The 16,992-nt window shown below is 41.8% G+C and overlaps 1 protein-coding gene across 1 annotated transcript in view; it reads left to right on the forward strand.

Moving 5' to 3' along the window:
* Positions 1-16,992, forward strand: part of lama4 (laminin, alpha 4) — a 43,486-nt gene that overhangs the window by 16,514 nt on the left and 9,980 nt on the right. Inside the window, exons 13-31 of the mRNA XM_075458610.1 lie at positions 40-233; positions 3,358-3,474; positions 3,890-4,038; positions 5,925-6,066; positions 6,152-6,245; positions 6,331-6,447; positions 7,622-7,807; positions 10,093-10,232; positions 11,214-11,378; positions 11,990-12,135; positions 12,585-12,747; positions 12,842-12,975; positions 13,098-13,269; positions 13,636-13,767; positions 13,859-14,001; positions 14,445-14,574; positions 14,799-14,936; positions 15,030-15,163; positions 16,100-16,264. Coding sequence (XP_075314725.1) covers positions 40-233; positions 3,358-3,474; positions 3,890-4,038; positions 5,925-6,066; positions 6,152-6,245; positions 6,331-6,447; positions 7,622-7,807; positions 10,093-10,232; positions 11,214-11,378; positions 11,990-12,135; positions 12,585-12,747; positions 12,842-12,975; positions 13,098-13,269; positions 13,636-13,767; positions 13,859-14,001; positions 14,445-14,574; positions 14,799-14,936; positions 15,030-15,163; positions 16,100-16,264 — 2,761 coding nt within the window. The remainder of the gene's footprint in view (positions 1-39; positions 234-3,357; positions 3,475-3,889; positions 4,039-5,924; positions 6,067-6,151; positions 6,246-6,330; positions 6,448-7,621; positions 7,808-10,092; positions 10,233-11,213; positions 11,379-11,989; positions 12,136-12,584; positions 12,748-12,841; positions 12,976-13,097; positions 13,270-13,635; positions 13,768-13,858; positions 14,002-14,444; positions 14,575-14,798; positions 14,937-15,029; positions 15,164-16,099; positions 16,265-16,992) is intronic.

Raw genomic sequence — 16,992 nt, forward strand, 5'->3', positions numbered from 1 at the left:
CTGTGACACTCAACCGTGACCCTCTGCTTGTGTTTCCAGTGTTGAGGCGCGTCCGTCAGCTGGAGAAAAAGCTGCTGATTACAGAGGGGCGCCTTCCATCTGTCAGAGAGGTCGTGTCTCGCTTCTCAACCAGGCTGTCGGACACTCGGGACTTTCTCCTGAAAGCAGAGAACTTAGTGCAGGAGACTGAGTACAAGAACAGAGGAAGCATCCTCAAATTCCACAGGAATGAGGTGATTTCCCTTTATCAGCTCCTGCTGAGAGCCGCAGACCTCTCTTCTTCTGTTTGTCTTATTGATGCAGAAGTTTACAGTTCTGTGTCATATTCACAGTCCATCCTCCCATGTTCTGACACGGAATTCTTTTATCTCAACTTAGTGTTGTGCTTTATCACATTTTGCTACGTACCTTGCTTTAAAGGCTACCTTGATATGTAGTGCACTGATGTAAAACAGCTTCAAGGCAAGGCATCTTTATTTATATAGCGCATTTCATACCACAGGCAACTCAATGTGCTTTCTGTGCATTCTCCTGTAAAACCTTGTGAGGACCCCTATGAGTAAGCTTTTAAGATACGGTCTTTGCAGAAGTCATTGGCTGGTCCTCCATAGCTTGTAGTATTAAAGCGCTTTGAGTGGTCAACTAGACTAGAAAATGACTGGATTGCAATCCATTGTACTTGTACAGCATTTGTTTTACTAATTGTTGTAAAACAACCATTTTGATTAACTGGTGATCTTCCTTAGACATTTCAATGTCCTCACTTTGTCTAGTATCAGGGAAGTCCTGCTAGATTTGCAGTTGAAAAAACTCCTCTAACTTGGCGACTGAGATTCTGTTCGCGATTGCCTCTGTCAATTTGTTTATGTCCACTGTATTACTTCCACATTAATGTTCCACACTTGGGAACATTAGCCCCAATGAGTAATCCAAACTCAGCGTTTCACATCTTTTCGGTGAGGAAATGTCATTTTTGGTTAAGGGAATGGTTTTCTGTGAAAACATTTTCGGCAAACTGTGTTTCATGCTCACCATGAAAGCTATAGTTTCCAAGCAAATTCCTTACATTGTCCCCAACAAGATGCATAAGCCCTTTCAAATGAAGTTGGTTTATCAGTGACTCTGTGGCAAAGGGAGCCGATGCATGGATCCAAAAATGCATTGTCAACACTTTAGTTTCTTTTTGTGTTTCAACACGCTCTGGAATGATTGACAGGATGCCGTTTTCCTTGCTCGCCCCATTAAAGCTGCAGTCGGCAGGTTTTCAAAATTGCGAGTCTAAAGTCGGAAAATTCGAACTGATACAACTTTCAGGTCCCTCCCCCAACCTATAACAAGCTCCAAACCGCCCCCCAAACCCCTCCCCCTCTGTGGACGAGGTTGTGCACGTGAGTTCACACCAGTGTGAGCGCACACAAGCTGGGGCAGACTCACGCTCAGCAGCGTGTGCACAAGCTGTGATTGACAGGTAGGATTCCTCCACCCTAACGTGATTGGTTAAAAACAGCCGGGAGCGCTCGGTTTTTGCAAGCACGATTACAGGCTTCAGAGGGAGCTACAGATTTCGTTATTTTTCCTAAACAGCCTATTTAATATTCTACTTCCAGAATCCCATGACAGTTCAAGCTAATATGACTAAAAAAAAGTTGCCGACCGCAGCTTTAACTCCAGCTACTACACTTGCTGTTTGTATCCATGAGTAATGTCTGTGCTTTTTGTGTTGGGGTTTGTAGTCTGTAGGTTGATATTTCTTCTAAACATATTCTTTTGTGCTTGTTGTATCTTCCTTTACATTTCTGTAGAGTGGGCGTAGTATGTACCTAACTTGCTTGTTTTCAAAGTCAAAAAAATCCTTTAACAGCCTGTTTCTTTGTTTTTTCTTGAAAGTCGCAGGATGACTTTCTCCAAGCTTCTCTTGTTGAGTTGACTTAAGATTAAAGGGATAGTTCGGGATATTTGACATGAATCTGTATGGCATCATCATAACCAGTGTCGTGCATTCAAACTGACTTACACCCGACAGTGTCCTGTGAGCCGAGTTTTTGTCCAGTGTTGGTCAAGGCGAAAGTAGTCCGGCTTGTTTGCTGGGGTCAAGAAATTAGCGCGTTTTTCTTCCCAAAACAGTACGTGTGCTAAAGAGTGATTTATTTCATCACAAAAACCGAAGCCGGCAAAAGTCACTCCTCGTTATCACTTGGGCCCTATACTGTCTCTCATTGTGTATCAGTGCGCACGTCATTCTGACCGCGAGCTGTGCGCACGAGTTCACTTTGTTTACTGCTCGGGAAGATGTCTGACAACGAGAGCGACGAGGAACATATTGACTTCCGTTCAGAGCCAAGGGGGTATCTTTATGAACCCGTTTATACTGAGGAGGAAGTTTGCCAAATGGACTTAGATCGGGCAGAAAGAGAGAGGGTGGACAGAGAAGTGATGGAAACAGAAGCTGGAGCCACTGCTGGAGCTGCGATACCCAGGGTGGCCGACAAATCCTGGTGCACTTGTTTGAAGTGCGAAGTAATGCAGACAGAGGTGGAATGTTACTGCTGCCACGAGTGGGATTTAGTTATGCCCCAGATACAAAACCTTTCCATAGATGAGGATGTCGGCGGCCGCGGGACAGCTGCTGCCTGCATCACAAATAACGGTGACTTCCCTGCACTCCTGAATGCAGGCGTCTTGAGAACTTTTTTCCATGTTCCCAAGATCAACTGGAAGAGGCGTCCCAGACCAGCTGGACCCGATGGCCAGTTGTCTGCAGAGTAAGTGTTGAGCACTGCCAAAGAACAGAAAGACTCGTGCGCACAGCTCGCGGTCAGAATGACGTGCGCACTGATACACAATGAGACAGTATAGGGCCCAAGTGATAACGAGGAGTGACTTTTGCCGGCTTCGGTTTTTGTGATGAAATAAATCACTCTTTAGCACACGTACTGTTTTGGGAAGAAAAACGCGCTAATTTCTTGACCCCAGCAAACAAGCCGGACTACTTTCGCCTTGACCAACACTGGACAAGAACTCGGCTCACAGGACACTGTCGGGGGTAAGTCAGTTTGAATGCACGACACTGGTTATGGTGATGCCATACAGATTCATGTCAAATATCCCGAACTATCCCTTTAAGCTGCATTTAGGATCCTACAATTAATATCTTTAAACAAATCTTTGTGGAAAATCTCAACAAATTTAAAAACACAGAATATTGGTGCGCTGCTTTGTAGAGTCATCAGTATCAGACAGGTTAGCTCTTATCCCATGATTTAAGTCTTTTCATTTATATAACTACCTGAAAATAATTCTCTGCAAGAAAAAAAAAAAGCCAATATGAAATAACTCTGGCTATTTTCCTATCCTCAGGCAAAGCAACAGAGGCTGACAGAGGACCGCTCAGCTGTCAACAGCACACTGGAAACAGGCAGAGTTTTTATCTCAGAAACGGAGAGAACAGTTGCTGAGGTGGATGCTATGGTGCAGGTAAGCCCTGCATGACTGTGAAAAGACCTATCAGAAGTTGAGACTGAAATGATCTTTGTGTTCCTGCTGTGTAATGATACTCATATTTTATTTATGGCCCGCTGAATAAGGTTATACATATCCAAATCTAATTGTCTGTGATATGGAGTTGAAGTAATTTAAGGTTTTCATTGGGGGGATCATTTTGGGGACTGCTGGAGACTGAAATGTGTGGTGCTCTCAAACAGCTTTCCCATTGAAGTCATAATCCCAAATAAATATTGTGTGTTTGTGTGTGTGTGCACGTGCATGTGGGACTGTTGTTCTTTTAACTTTTACTGATGTTTATGGTGCCTTTACAGATAGATGCAATGGAGTGTTATTGCACATTCGACTTGAAATGTTTTTGTGCCTGTACCTTTGCATCTGTGTGCAGAATGTGACAGGATACCATGCTGCGATTGATGGTGCCAGTCAAAAATTGAAGGAGAAGACAGAACGTCTCTCTCTGGCTGACAGAGATCTGGTCCAGATGGCCGATGAGCATGCTGAAGAGCTGGAGAGACAGGCCACCAAGCTGGAGGAGTGAGAAATCCATTTGGAATTAAACAACTCACTCATTTTCCAACACATCGAGATATTTTAGCTTTCTGCAAATGTTAGTAAAACAAAAAGTACTTAAGGATCTTTTTCAGCTTACATTATACAGCTTGGTGCGTTAGGTAGTCTGAGCATACAGTAGAGTAAGTCCCCTTTCACTAAAACTTGGCCACATTTTGATTGCCTTGGGAGAGACTGTAATCAGCACTCAGGCCTCAGCAAATGGCTCAGAGTAGTCACAGGTGGTTTTTGGCTTTGGCTCCATTTATCGTATATGGGAACACAATACCAGTGTACACTGGTTAATGTCTTGTCTTCACCCTAAACAATAAATACTACTCAGGATTTGAAAAGAAAAAAACAAAACAAAAAACAGAGAGTACATTGTTCATACACAAATATACCGACACACTTTCAATGTTCAGATCAGTTATTTCTATGCAATATTCCATTTGATTTTTAGAACATTTGAAAGAATTCTACATTCTTGGGTTTTAAGGGGTCACCTATAGAACACTCTTACTTCCAGCTCCTATTCTCCATACGCTCCACTTTTGCGGCTCATGACATGTTACAAAAATCAGGAAGTGTTCAAAAAGAATACCACAGCGCACTGTCCAGTGCACCCTGTGTCATGGTGTCAAATACGCATAAACTAGGCTACATTTTCAAAGACAGAGCTGCAGTCGCCACTGCAAGACTGGACACATCTTGCTTTTTCTTTACAGAAATACATGTCTACTGACTGTAACGTTTGACAAGGAGGCTCTGAACTGGACACCACCAACTCAAGGACAAAAAGAGTTGAGATTATTTTGTCTGCAAGACAACTGGAGGTTCATTCTCAGTCCTGGTGTGTGGACTGACATACATAGTCCAACCATAGATAGTAAACTCACCTAGTTATCCCAGAAACCATGGGGAAGAATATACATTATGGCATTTCAAATATATTCACATTTTTAATAGTATATTGCCAATATATTCACAAAAAAGTCTAATATCTAGAAATATTTGAGAAGTATGCTAATGTAACACTTTTTCATGATAACAATTTTCACACACTTTAAATTAATTGTACAAATAGACATTTTATTGGAATATATCAAAAGAAAATATACTTGAAGTTAAAACTATCTGCAATTACTAAAAATAATTTATTTCAAATCTTTTTTTAAATATATTTTTGTACTTTTCAAAATTGGATTCTCAGAGTTATGGTGGTAAAACCCCAGTGGGCAGCCATTCACAGCACCCGGGGAGCATGGGGGTACGGTAACTTGCTCAAGGGCACCTCGGCCATGGACCGCCACCCCTCCAGCAACCCCTCACCAATCTTTGAGTGGCGAGAGTGGGAATCGAACCGCTAACCTTCCGGTTATTGGACGACCCACTGTAACCACTGTAAAGCGGTAAAAGGAGCGTGCGGGCCTTGAATGAGACCATGAATTAGTGTATATGCATTGTTCATGAGTTTCACAGTAGGCACAATGGAAAAAACTAATACTTTACCTTTAAGAATTTTAAACATTCTTCAGCAGATTAAAATGCATTCAACCAGCATTCACACATGCATTCTGTAATGACCAGAAACCTCGGACCACCACACAGAGAATGAAAAGTCTTGACAATTTTATTTACAAGAAGGGCTATTGTGAAAACTGGTTTCCTGGGTCCAGTAACTGGTAATAGCTTGTTCCTGGACACATGCAAAATGTTGAAAGGAAATGACAGCAACTAGTCAGTCAAAATGATGAGGTCATGAGTGCAGCTTTAACTGATCACGATTTTCATGAGCAGTGAAATATTTTCTGTTCTTATGTTCAGTTTCGAGGCTCTCAGACTGTTATCTATCAACCTGTCTCCTTCAGGGATTTGAAAGAGAGCGATGCCAATGGCTTTGTTCAGAGAGCCATAAGCGCCGCCAATGTTTATAACAACATCGTGAAATATGTCGACGATGCCAACATCACCTCGCTCACCACCTTCAACTTATCTCAAAGAGCTGAAGACGTATGTTTGATCAAACAAATCTCCAGTGTTCATTTTCTAAACTTCAATTTCTCTCAGCCAACTAGTTTTCTTTTCTCTCTTTTAGGCTATAGCGGGGATCAACACGCAGCTCGGATACCTGGTAACACAGAGTGACAACGTCTTCAAGGAGTCTGTTTCATTACATTCAGAACAAAATGGTATGGAGTTACTTACATCATTATTGCTCAACTTAAAACTATTATCTGGAGTAGATCTGCTATTTAATGCCTCTAACTGTCTCAGAGGTAGAATCTGGGGTGGCTGACAAACTAAAATACATTGAGGAAACCCAAGAAACCATGGCTAAAAATACGAAAAAACTTGAAGAAATTGTGCAGGACATCGGTGAAATTCAGACAGGTAAGAACATACTTTGTCGTTTTAGAAAAGTCATTACTGTGTAGCAAGTATAGAATTTTCAGTTTATAGCTGGCTAAGCTGGTTTGGATGTGTCACTCATGGAATGTTGGACTTTTAACAGGTGTTTTGTCTTTTACTGGCAGTATTTCTTTAATATTAGGCTACCAAAGCTGTTGTAGTAGGCTTCAGTTCTAGTTTCACAGTTAATTCTAGACCATTTCCAAAGCTTAACAGTCTGGTCTTATGGTTGTCTTTTCATGTGGTTCAGGAATCTGTCTCCAGGCTTTAGCAGTATTGTCTCACAGTAAAGGGCGGTTTATGGTCAGAAACCAGGTTGTCTGCGTGTGTGTCGCAGTTAACGCAGATATGCCCCCCCCCCCCCCCCCTTACGCAGACACTCTGGTGCACCTCCCCAAAATTGTAACTCGCCGCAGACAGTGCCGCAGATATCGCTGCAGGGAGGAGAGAAAGGAGGCTTCTGATTGGTCAACTCTACATCCGCTCTACACTATGCGTATTTCCGGTTTGCTAACCGGCTAATGGTGATGCTAACCGTGCTAACCGTGCTAACCGTGACGATTCTTTCGCCTCTCTGCCAGCTCCAGTAGTAGCAATATTTCTTCTATTTCTAGATCGATCAGCTGCATCTCAATCAAAGTGCGCATTCGTCCAGTCGCCATTGTTGTTGAATGACCTCCGTAACCGGAAGAGAAACACGCCACCCACCACACCCACAATCCTAGCTTGTTCGTGATTGTCCCTCTTGCGTTGTGGCGTGGAATTAACATAGCGCAGACCGCGCTTCAAAAGTGGGCATAAATCAAAAATAACTGCATCATGTCTGCGACAAGCTCACTGCGACACACTGCTGCGAGAGTATACACGGCCCTTTAAGAAACCCAGTTTTCCAGTTTAGCAATCTACACCTATGGTTTAGCTATTTATTTCCAACGTTTAGTTTAATAGTCCTACAGTGAAGCAGTGCACTGCACAAATTTGCTGTTCAGCAGATAATTAGAACTGTATAGATTAGCTTTCAACTCCAAGATGCAGCTCTCCGGGGCTATTCCAATGTTTTAGCAGTATGTTTCTAAAGGGAAATGGACTGTACTTGTACAGTGCTTTTCTGGTCTAGCTGACTACTCAAAGCAGTTCAAACTGTAATCGTTTACAGATAAAACACCACAGCGTCTGCATTTCACCTTGAAAGTAGCTGAGGGGACCCTCAACCGCTCAGCCGACGTCCTTCAGACAATCACCCCCATCAGCAGCAAGGTGGAGGAGTGGGCCAACAACATGAGAAACAACGAATATTCCACGGCTGCGTATGAACAGGCTGTTGACTCCGCAGGAGAAGCAGGTATGAAGTCATTTTTGAAAAATATGTTTTCTAGACATTACCCATAGAAGCTGTAAGTTTCTATTGACATTGACTGTTTACCCCTCTTCAAATCAAAACTCAAAACCCATCTGTTTCAAGCTGCATTCTCCCTCTAGCCTCTTTTTTAACTTGTGTTATTTTGTTATTTTATTTATTGTGTTTTTAATGTGTTGTAAAGTGTCCTTGAGCGTTGAGAAAGGCGCTTTTTTAAAATTAAATGTATTATTATTATTATTATTAAGTTGTGAATCCCTCCGTCTGGACATGGTGCTGACTTCACTCTACCTGCTCCCCATTAGAAAAGTTCAGAATAAGCAGAGGAATGAGGGCTGTTTGTTACTTAGCCCTTTTTGCTGCTTGCCTCTACGTGGATTTCCATTCCTGTTGATATCTGAGACACAGTATTTGTTACCCTAAAAAAAGTCATCTTTACAGAAGAATTAACAGCCTCGTCTGCCATTTTCAGCGTGCTGTCAACAAAACACTGACTATCTCTCATATGTGTGAAGTGTCCTGACCTGATTCTTTGGACATTGTCCCGAGTCTGTTTATAGAAATGACTTCAAATTCAAGGCAACACATACCAAAAGTAGTGGCTTATCTGCCTTGACACGCATATGAACTTAAGTACACTGCAAATTATTTGGTTCTTACCAAGAAAAAAAAACCTTACATTTAGAAGTGCTAGATATTTTTTCTTGTTTTAAGAATTAATTTCTTATTTTAAGTCTTCAACTTAAAGCTGCCGTCGGCAGGTTTTCAAAATTGCGAGTCTAAAGTCGGAAAATTCGAACTGATACAACTTTCAGGTCCCTCCCCCAACCTCTACCAAGCTCCAAACCGCCCCCCAAACCCCTCCCCCTCTGTGGACGAGGTTGTGCACGTGAGTGCACACCAGTGTGAGCGCACACAAGCTGGGGCAGACTCACGCTCAGCAGCGTGTGCACAAGCTGTGATTGACAGGTAGGATTCCTCCACCCTAACTTGATTGGTTAAAAACAGCCGGGAGCGCTCGATTTTTGTAAGCATGATTACAGGCTTCAGAGGGAGCTACAGATTTCGTTATTTTTCCTAAACAGCCTATTTAATATTCTACTTCCAGAATCCCATGACAGTTCAAGCTAATATGACAAAAAAAAAAGTTGCCGACGGCAGCTTTAACAGTATAATCATATATTAAGCAAAACTTTCCTTTTTTGTCTCAAACAGGCAGGGAATCATAAAATGAGACAATTAACACTTAAAATAAGATGTATTACGTTTCTCCTCCAAAGTCTCATCAAAATAAATCTTATTTTAAGATTCAATAACAAACTCAACATGCTTGATTCAAGAGTCACACAGAAAATATCTGAAAACACACTTTATTCCTTGGATTTTAAGCATATGACACATGTTTGTTCACAAAACTGCCTTTGTTAAATCTAGGAACAAAGACTCCTACAATCTTAATTTAAGAAATCTTGCCAAGTCAAATTATCTTGCTGCATGGACAGATTTTTTCACTTGTTTTGAGTACCTTTTCCCTTAGTTTTAGTGTTTTTTATCTTGTTTGAAGACCCCTATTTTTTGCAGTGTAACATCCCATTCTTTATCCAGAGGGTTTAATATGACGCAAGCTTTCCACAAGGTTTGAGAGTTCTTGAGCTAATCTGAAGGCCACATGAAGGTTGGAGGTCTGTAGGGATTGACTCTGCAGAAAGTTGGCGACCTCTGAACACTATGTGCCTCAGCATCATCTGACCCCGCTCTGTCATTTTACCTGGCCGACCACTTCCTGGCTGAGCTGCTGTCGTTCCCACTGACTTCCACCCTGTTATAACACCACTGACAGCTGACTGTGGGATATTTAGTAGGGAGGAAATTTCCCGACTGGATTTGTTGCACAGGTGGCATCCTATCATGGTACTATGCTGGAATCCACTGAGCTGCTGAGAGCGAGCCATTCTTTCACAGATGTTTGTAGCAGCAGTCTGCATGCTGAGCTGCTGGAGTTTATACACCTGTGGCCATGGAAGTGATGGAACACCTGAATTTAATCATTTGGATGGCTGAGTGAATACTTTTGGTAATATAGTGTAAGTGTCTTGGCTATTTCACAAGCTTTTAGGGGGAAATCAAAATAGTGATTTATGAATGGAAATTTAAATTGTCTCATTCTTCTTAGCTACTTGTACTTCAATGTTTTAAAAATCTTCTTAACACTTCTTCATCACATGTGCCCGTTCGAATTCATGTTTTCTTTGTGCTGGATCTGTCTTCAGTGGAAAACCTAAATGTGCTGGTTCCTGAGCTGTTGGACAAGCTAAAGGTGGTAGAGAACAAGAGGCCTGTCAGCAACATGACCACCAACATCATCAGGATCAGAGAGCTCATTGCTCAAGCCAGGAGTGTGGCCAAAAAGGTTAGTTCATCGCTTAAGTGCACGAAAGTTGGGATTCTTTTGCTATATTTTGCAGTTCCAGAGAAAATGTCTGATTGTTTGATAAATGATTTAAAGATAACCCAAGTCATATTTTAAATGTTCCAACACAAAAATTGAAAACAGCATCACCAGCTGTGGCCTATGAGGCTAACGTATTTCCTAATGCTAAGCTAAGTTTTGAATAAGTGCTAACTATCTTTTGAAAGCAAAAAATGTCTGTATCAAGATGATAGTTGTGTGGAGTTTAATGTATCTACGAACAAGATTGAATGCTATGATATTTTTTTTTATATGTATGCCATTAGCACCAGCTCTGTGAATGCAAAGATAACTGAATCTGACATCATATTATGATCTGAAGAATGTTAAACCTGCATGATTTCAAATATAATGAAATTTATCTACACTGACAACATGTTTGCACAGAGTATAAGTGTGGTTCTGTGGCTCGGAGAGAAGGACTGCAGAAGAGAAAGAATCCTGTTGTAAAATAAAACTATGCCATTGGGCTAATCATTTTACTTTACTTTATCTTAATCTTTATTCCTTTTTCTCTTTATTTGTTTATTTGATTTAGGTCAACCATCACGCTAGATTTAACACTGTTCTAATGGCAAATGGCAGCTGTATGGAGTGCTGCTACTCAAAGTTAGTTCCTTGTGTTAGCAGCACCATTAGCTGGTAGGATAGGTTAGGAGTACAGTACCTCACGTGATAAGATCGAGCTAGCAGTTAAGCATTCAAATTGATCAAAAGTAATAACTATATCATACAGAGGACAAACACATACTTTTTCAGGAGCTAGGTGTTGTTTCACAGGCTCCTGATAAGAACCTGTGATTTATTTTGGTGCATTCCACTGTCACACAATAACAGCCATGAACCTTAAAGGGGTTTCCATCTTATGATGTCTTTCCACCTACAGTATACCTGTACACTCAGCTTTGTTTTCTCCCTCAGGTCCAGGTGTCCATGAAGTTTGATGGGCAGTCTTCAGTGGAGGTTCATCCTCACAGTAATCTGGAAGAGCTGAAGACTGTAACATCAATCAGCCTGTTCATGAGGGTGGACCCAGACAAGGATCCTATTGAGGACCGATTCATCTTGTACTTGGGAGACAGAAATGTGAGGAATCCAGACAGAAAGAGCTTTATTGCTTTGTCATTCTGGGTCATCAGTTATGATAGAAAAGATGCTAATGCAGACTTGCCCCCTGGGGCTGAAGGCAAAGATAAAAGGCCCACAGCAGCTTATGGACCTGAATAGTTGATTGTAATCTTGAGAGAGGGGGAGACAGGCTTTGAAATCACACAGTTGAATGGTTACCATGCGACAGTAGGGACAATGATGTATGTGTGTGCTTTCAAAGTTAGAGTCTATTTCCATAAATACTGCTTGGCCCAGCCCATCAGTACACAGACACAGGGCAGTTCTGTAAGGCCTCTCTGTTCAGCTGCATTGTTTGTGTCTAACAGTGCTTCACCTTGGTGATTTCACTGGCACTTATCCAAGCAGGGAAGCTTCTCCAAATGCTGTAATATTACCTCTGACATGAGCCCTATTGGTAGTCACAGTTGAGGGACAGTTGTGTTTTTAAACCACTGTATATTTAAGCTAAATTACATTTCCCTGTTCTTAGGGAATCTCAGAAAAGCATTGTAATGTGTTGAGAAAACCAACCAAAAAAAAGCTGTGATGGAAAAGTTAACTCATCTTTCTGTTGTTTCTGCCTTCAGGGTAAAAAAGACTACATGGGTTTGGCCATCAAGAATGATAACTTGGTCCTTGTGTACAACCTTGGGGGCGAAGATGTTGAGATCCCTCTGAGTTCAAAGCCTGTCAGCCAATGGCCAGCAGTGTTTAACTACATCAGAGTAGAGAGGTAAATGTCCTCATGAGATGATGGGGCTCAGTCTCTGACGGAAAACAGAGCAACATCCCATGCTTTTGGGAAAAAAAGAAAACTCCACAGACCTGCGTTGGAGACATTCATTGCTGTTAACCACAGCATCAACATGGCTTGTTTCTGCTTTTAAAGACTTCAAATGTGGATCAAATGTGTGAAAACAAGACAAACAAAGACAATGCAATGACGTCTTCTGTTGTTTTAGAATCACACCTGGCTTTATATGATCTTACAGCTTTGCTCTCATAGCTGGCAGCAGCGTTTGTCTTTGCTGGGTCTCAGAGCTTTTAGCAGAAATGAGTTCAATAGACTTGAGTAGAAATATAAGAAAGTCAGTTCAGCTCATCTCATGACTGATGTGTGAACATTCAGAAGGTTTAAACAAGGACTTTAGATGCTGATCACATCTAGTTATTTGCTTTCAGACTGGGCCGCCATGGAAAAGTCTTCCTGACCATCCCCAGCCAGAGCTCCACAGATGAGCAGAAGTTCATCCAGAAAGGCGAAGCTCCAGGCACAGACTCACTGTTTGACATTGACCCCAAAGACATAGTGTTCTTCGTCGGTGGCATCCCACCAGATGTCAGGGTAATGAGTTTGAGAGAGTTCTTTATTACAAACCTTTCTGATTCATTTGCCACTAAATAATGACATGTGATTGTTTTTCTCATTGACCAACAAGCTGCCGCCTCCTCTAAGTCTCGCTCCTTTTGTTGGCTGCATTGAGCTGGCTTCGCTGAACACCGATGTGATCAGTCTATACAATTTCAAAGAGACCCACAAAATAAATGTAGTTACATCACCGCCATGCTCCAGGTACGCATTTAACTTGTCATTCTGATCTATTTTTAGGCCTCCAGGGAGAAAACTCTTCTGCTTTCACATAGATTGTGTAATAGCGTTTAAAGTCCCTAATACTCTTCTCATTCTGTTCTCAGGTACAAGTTGGCATTTTCTCAGAGTCGCATCACCAGCTACCTGTTTGATGGAACAGGCTATGCTCTCATCAACAATATTGAGAGGAGAGGGAAGTTTGGTGTTGTCATAAGATTTGATATTTCTGTGCGAACAGTTGCAAACGACGGTGTCCTTTTCCTCATGCTTAACGGGGTAGGCCAATCACTGACACTGAAATGATGAAATGTACGTCACCAACACCAAAGGGTGATGTGGAACTTTTCTGTCTGTCTATTCCTGCAGCAGGATTTCTCAAAAACTTTCTATAAATCTTTATGCCAACCCTCTGAGGAGTGGCTGATCAATTCCAATGTCTCCTCATATTTGATAGATGAAAAAGGATTTCAGAATTCCAAGTTGAAATTTGGCCAATATGTTTTACATTACACAATGTTTATTTTTTACATATCACATTATCTATACACAAATTTAAAGAAAAGCACAAGTGAAAATAGATTTAGCTTTTCTTGGGAAACTGAAGCAAATATTGATTTATTTATTTTTTCTTTGTTTTTCCAGGATAAATTCTTCCTTTTAGACTTAAAGAATGGCTTCCTACGCCTTATGTATGACTTTGGCTTCAGCAACGGGCCAAAGCTTTTTGAGAGTAACTTATCAAAGCTTAAAATAAACGACGCAAGATACCATGAGGTGAATTATTCAATCTTTATTTACTTCTCTTCATGATACAAACATGCTGATGTGTTGCCATAACCATGTTGGTTTTCCAACATTGTCATAGGTGTCGCTAATATACCATCAGTCAAAGAAGATTATCCTCCTGGTGGACAAGAGCCATGTTAAATCCATGGAGAATCCTAAAACCACATTGCCCTTCTCAGATATCTACATAGGCGGGGCTCCATCCAGCATCCTCAAATCCAGGTAAGTGCACATGAAATCAAAGCAATAACTAAACGCAGAGATGAAGCAACACAAGCTATTGGATGTGCGGTCTTTGGCTCCTCCTGCAGTTGTTAGATGTAACACCATTGTCATAAAAGCTAATCTCTGTCTGAGCCATACAGTTCAATATTTTGTCATGCTGAAGAAACCGGCAAAGACAGCAAAAATGTCACCTGACAAAGTAATGTGACGTTACATAGAGGACATAACAACATTACGGCTACATATTGTCATGTACAGAAATATGGAACAACAAACAAAAACCCACAAAATGAAAAAAAACATATTCGAGCCTATCTGAAGTACGGTTTGCTTTTTCTGATTCAGATGTTTGAATGATTTAGATGTGGTGTATGCATGAAATCCATACATGTGCAAAGTACTTTCAGACGTTGGGTAAAATTTGACATGTATTCCCACAGACCGGAGCTGTCCTCTGTAGTGGGCCTAAGGGGCTGCGTGAAAGGTTTCCAGTTCCAGAAAAAAGACTTCAACCTGCTGGAAGAGCCTGGCACCATCGGCATCAGCAGTGGCTGCCCTGAGGAGTCCTTTGTAAATGCTCCGTCCACTAACTCACACACTGACAGTGATGATGCTGAAATCAATAGCAATACGAGTAAAGCATGGGTGGCACACTCTTCCTCACAGTCAAATACACAGCTGGAAACACACACACACACACACACACACACTTTGACTGTCAGCTGGAAGAGGGCAGCTAACTGTTCTACGGCTTAAAGAGGTGCTGAAAGTAAGGTGTGCTTTTACTGTGCCAGATGTCCCGTAAAGCCTATTTCACCGGAGAGAGTTACCTGGGATCCACAGCAAAGATTTCACCGTTTGACATCTTTGAGGGAGGTCTTAACTTCAGAACCCTTCAGCCCAGTGGACTCCTGTTCTACCACAATGAAGGGGTAAACACATCTATTTCTTCAGAAACACAGAAAAACATGTACTTTTTTCAAGTTTTCCAAATGCAAAGTAAATGTTACCTGTTGCCTCTTCAGTCTGACGAGTTCAGCATCTCACTGGACAATGGAGCAGTGGTGTTGAACAACAGAGGCACAAAGGTCAAGTCACACAAGAAACAGTACAATGACGGAAGGACACACTTCTTAGTGGCTTCAGTGAATGATCAGAAGTAAGTTTTTCACTTCTCAACTGTCTTTAGTACACATCAGTGTTAGCTTTTGGTCTAAGCAGAGATGTAATTGCTTGGGTCCAGCCACCTCCTCATGTTGTTTCTTTTCCATTACATCCGTTTGAATAAAGCAGAACTTCAGAATGCATAATGTTTGATCCTGTGCCAAATAAGCTCCTCAATATGTGAATGTGATGAGGATGTTGCATACGAACCTCGAATATAAGTCAGATTCAGCTGGAAAAACTTTGACTTAGATGGTCTGGGATCGGGTCAAAGGCTGCAGCAGCAGAACATCAAATACAAACACAGGAAGTACGTTCAACAAGGGAAGACTTTGGAGCTTTCATTTAGGCCAGCAGCTTGAGTGCAATTCTCTACGGATTAGATGTTTGTTCATTATTTTTTGTGTGTTTGTGTCTTGTTGTCTTATCTGGATTTTGGTATTTTAGTTCTTTGTGTCACATGAAATAGTTTTGAATGAATTTAGTGAAATATAGGTCTGTAAGTGAGGAGGAATCAGACAAAGACGAGCCTTGCAACTGGAATCTAATAGTGTCATATACATGTGCATGTATGCAGAATGAGAACACGAACACGTTGGCGGTATTAGTGCAACACTTTGATGCTTCAGTGCTTACAGGTAAAAGACTCTGGTGCTTTTTAACTTATTTGGCACAGAGTCTGCCAAATAAGCAACCGATCCTAACCAGAGAGCAATCAGAGCTGTTTGTTTTATGCTCTCTTTTTTTGTTTTCTTTTTTTACATTCTGCTCTATAACAAGGATATATGAAATGTCTAAAGTCAGCCGCTTTCATCACCATGTGCATTACAGTGTTTTGGCTTTGTAGGAGAGAATATGGAGGTGTGTGTTTGACTGAAGTAAAGTTGAAAGCTTCAGAGGTAAATGGCTCCTCTTACACGGTTCTCCTCAGATATTCGCTGCTGGTGGACGACAAAGACAAGCAGGAGAAGAAACGTCCATCCTCAGCCTCAACGTCCTCATCTGACTCTGCTGTGAAGACCTTCTACTACGGAGGGTCTCCAAGCAGCAGCTTCAGGAACTTCACCGGCTGCATCAGCTACGCCTACATCAACAGGTAAATCTCTGCAGCTCCAGTTGCTGATTAGCACTGTTCTCTTTCATCCGCGAGGAAAAGACCATTAAATTAAGCTGTGAGCAAAAGGTTTCAGGCCTCTGAGCTGGATGCTGTGTATATATGCTAAGTTGTTTGGCACTCTTCCTGTGTTCCCCTCCTCGTTACAGCTTTATCAGCGAGGCCAGAGTGAGCAGGAGAGGAGGAGGGGTGGCAGTCTTATTTAATGAATCATTTCAATGGAAGCAGTTATCTCCTGGAAGTTTTCAGTCCTTTGAACATGTGGCTGTACAGCTGAAGGCCTCATCCAGAGTCCTGTTTCTGAATGTTTACAGGCCCCCCAAACACTGCGCAGATTAGACTGTAATTATTGTTGGTGATTTTAACATCCATGTGGACAACCCTCAGGACAAAGGGACTAAAGACCTGAGTAACACTCTGGATAACTTTGGGCTGACTCAGCATGTAACAGAGGCCACGCACAATAGGGGGCGCACTCTAGACTTACTGATCTCTGAGGGTCTGAGCATTTCAAAGGTTACTGTGTCTGATGTGGGCCTGTCTGATCATTCCTCTGTTTTCTTTGAGAGTACGATTTCCGTGCACACAAATGTCTCAGCAGCAGTGATCTCTAAACGGTGTCTAACTGAAAACAGTGAGATCTTTAAGCAGGTCTTCTCTTTAACACCTGCCCTGTCTGGGGGTTCAGTCAATGAGCTCGTCAGTAGCTT

The sequence above is a fragment of the Odontesthes bonariensis genome, chromosome 24 (genome assembly GCF_027942865.1).
Source record: "Odontesthes bonariensis isolate fOdoBon6 chromosome 24, fOdoBon6.hap1, whole genome shotgun sequence".
Taxonomy (NCBI): domain Eukaryota; kingdom Metazoa; phylum Chordata; class Actinopteri; order Atheriniformes; family Atherinopsidae; genus Odontesthes; species Odontesthes bonariensis.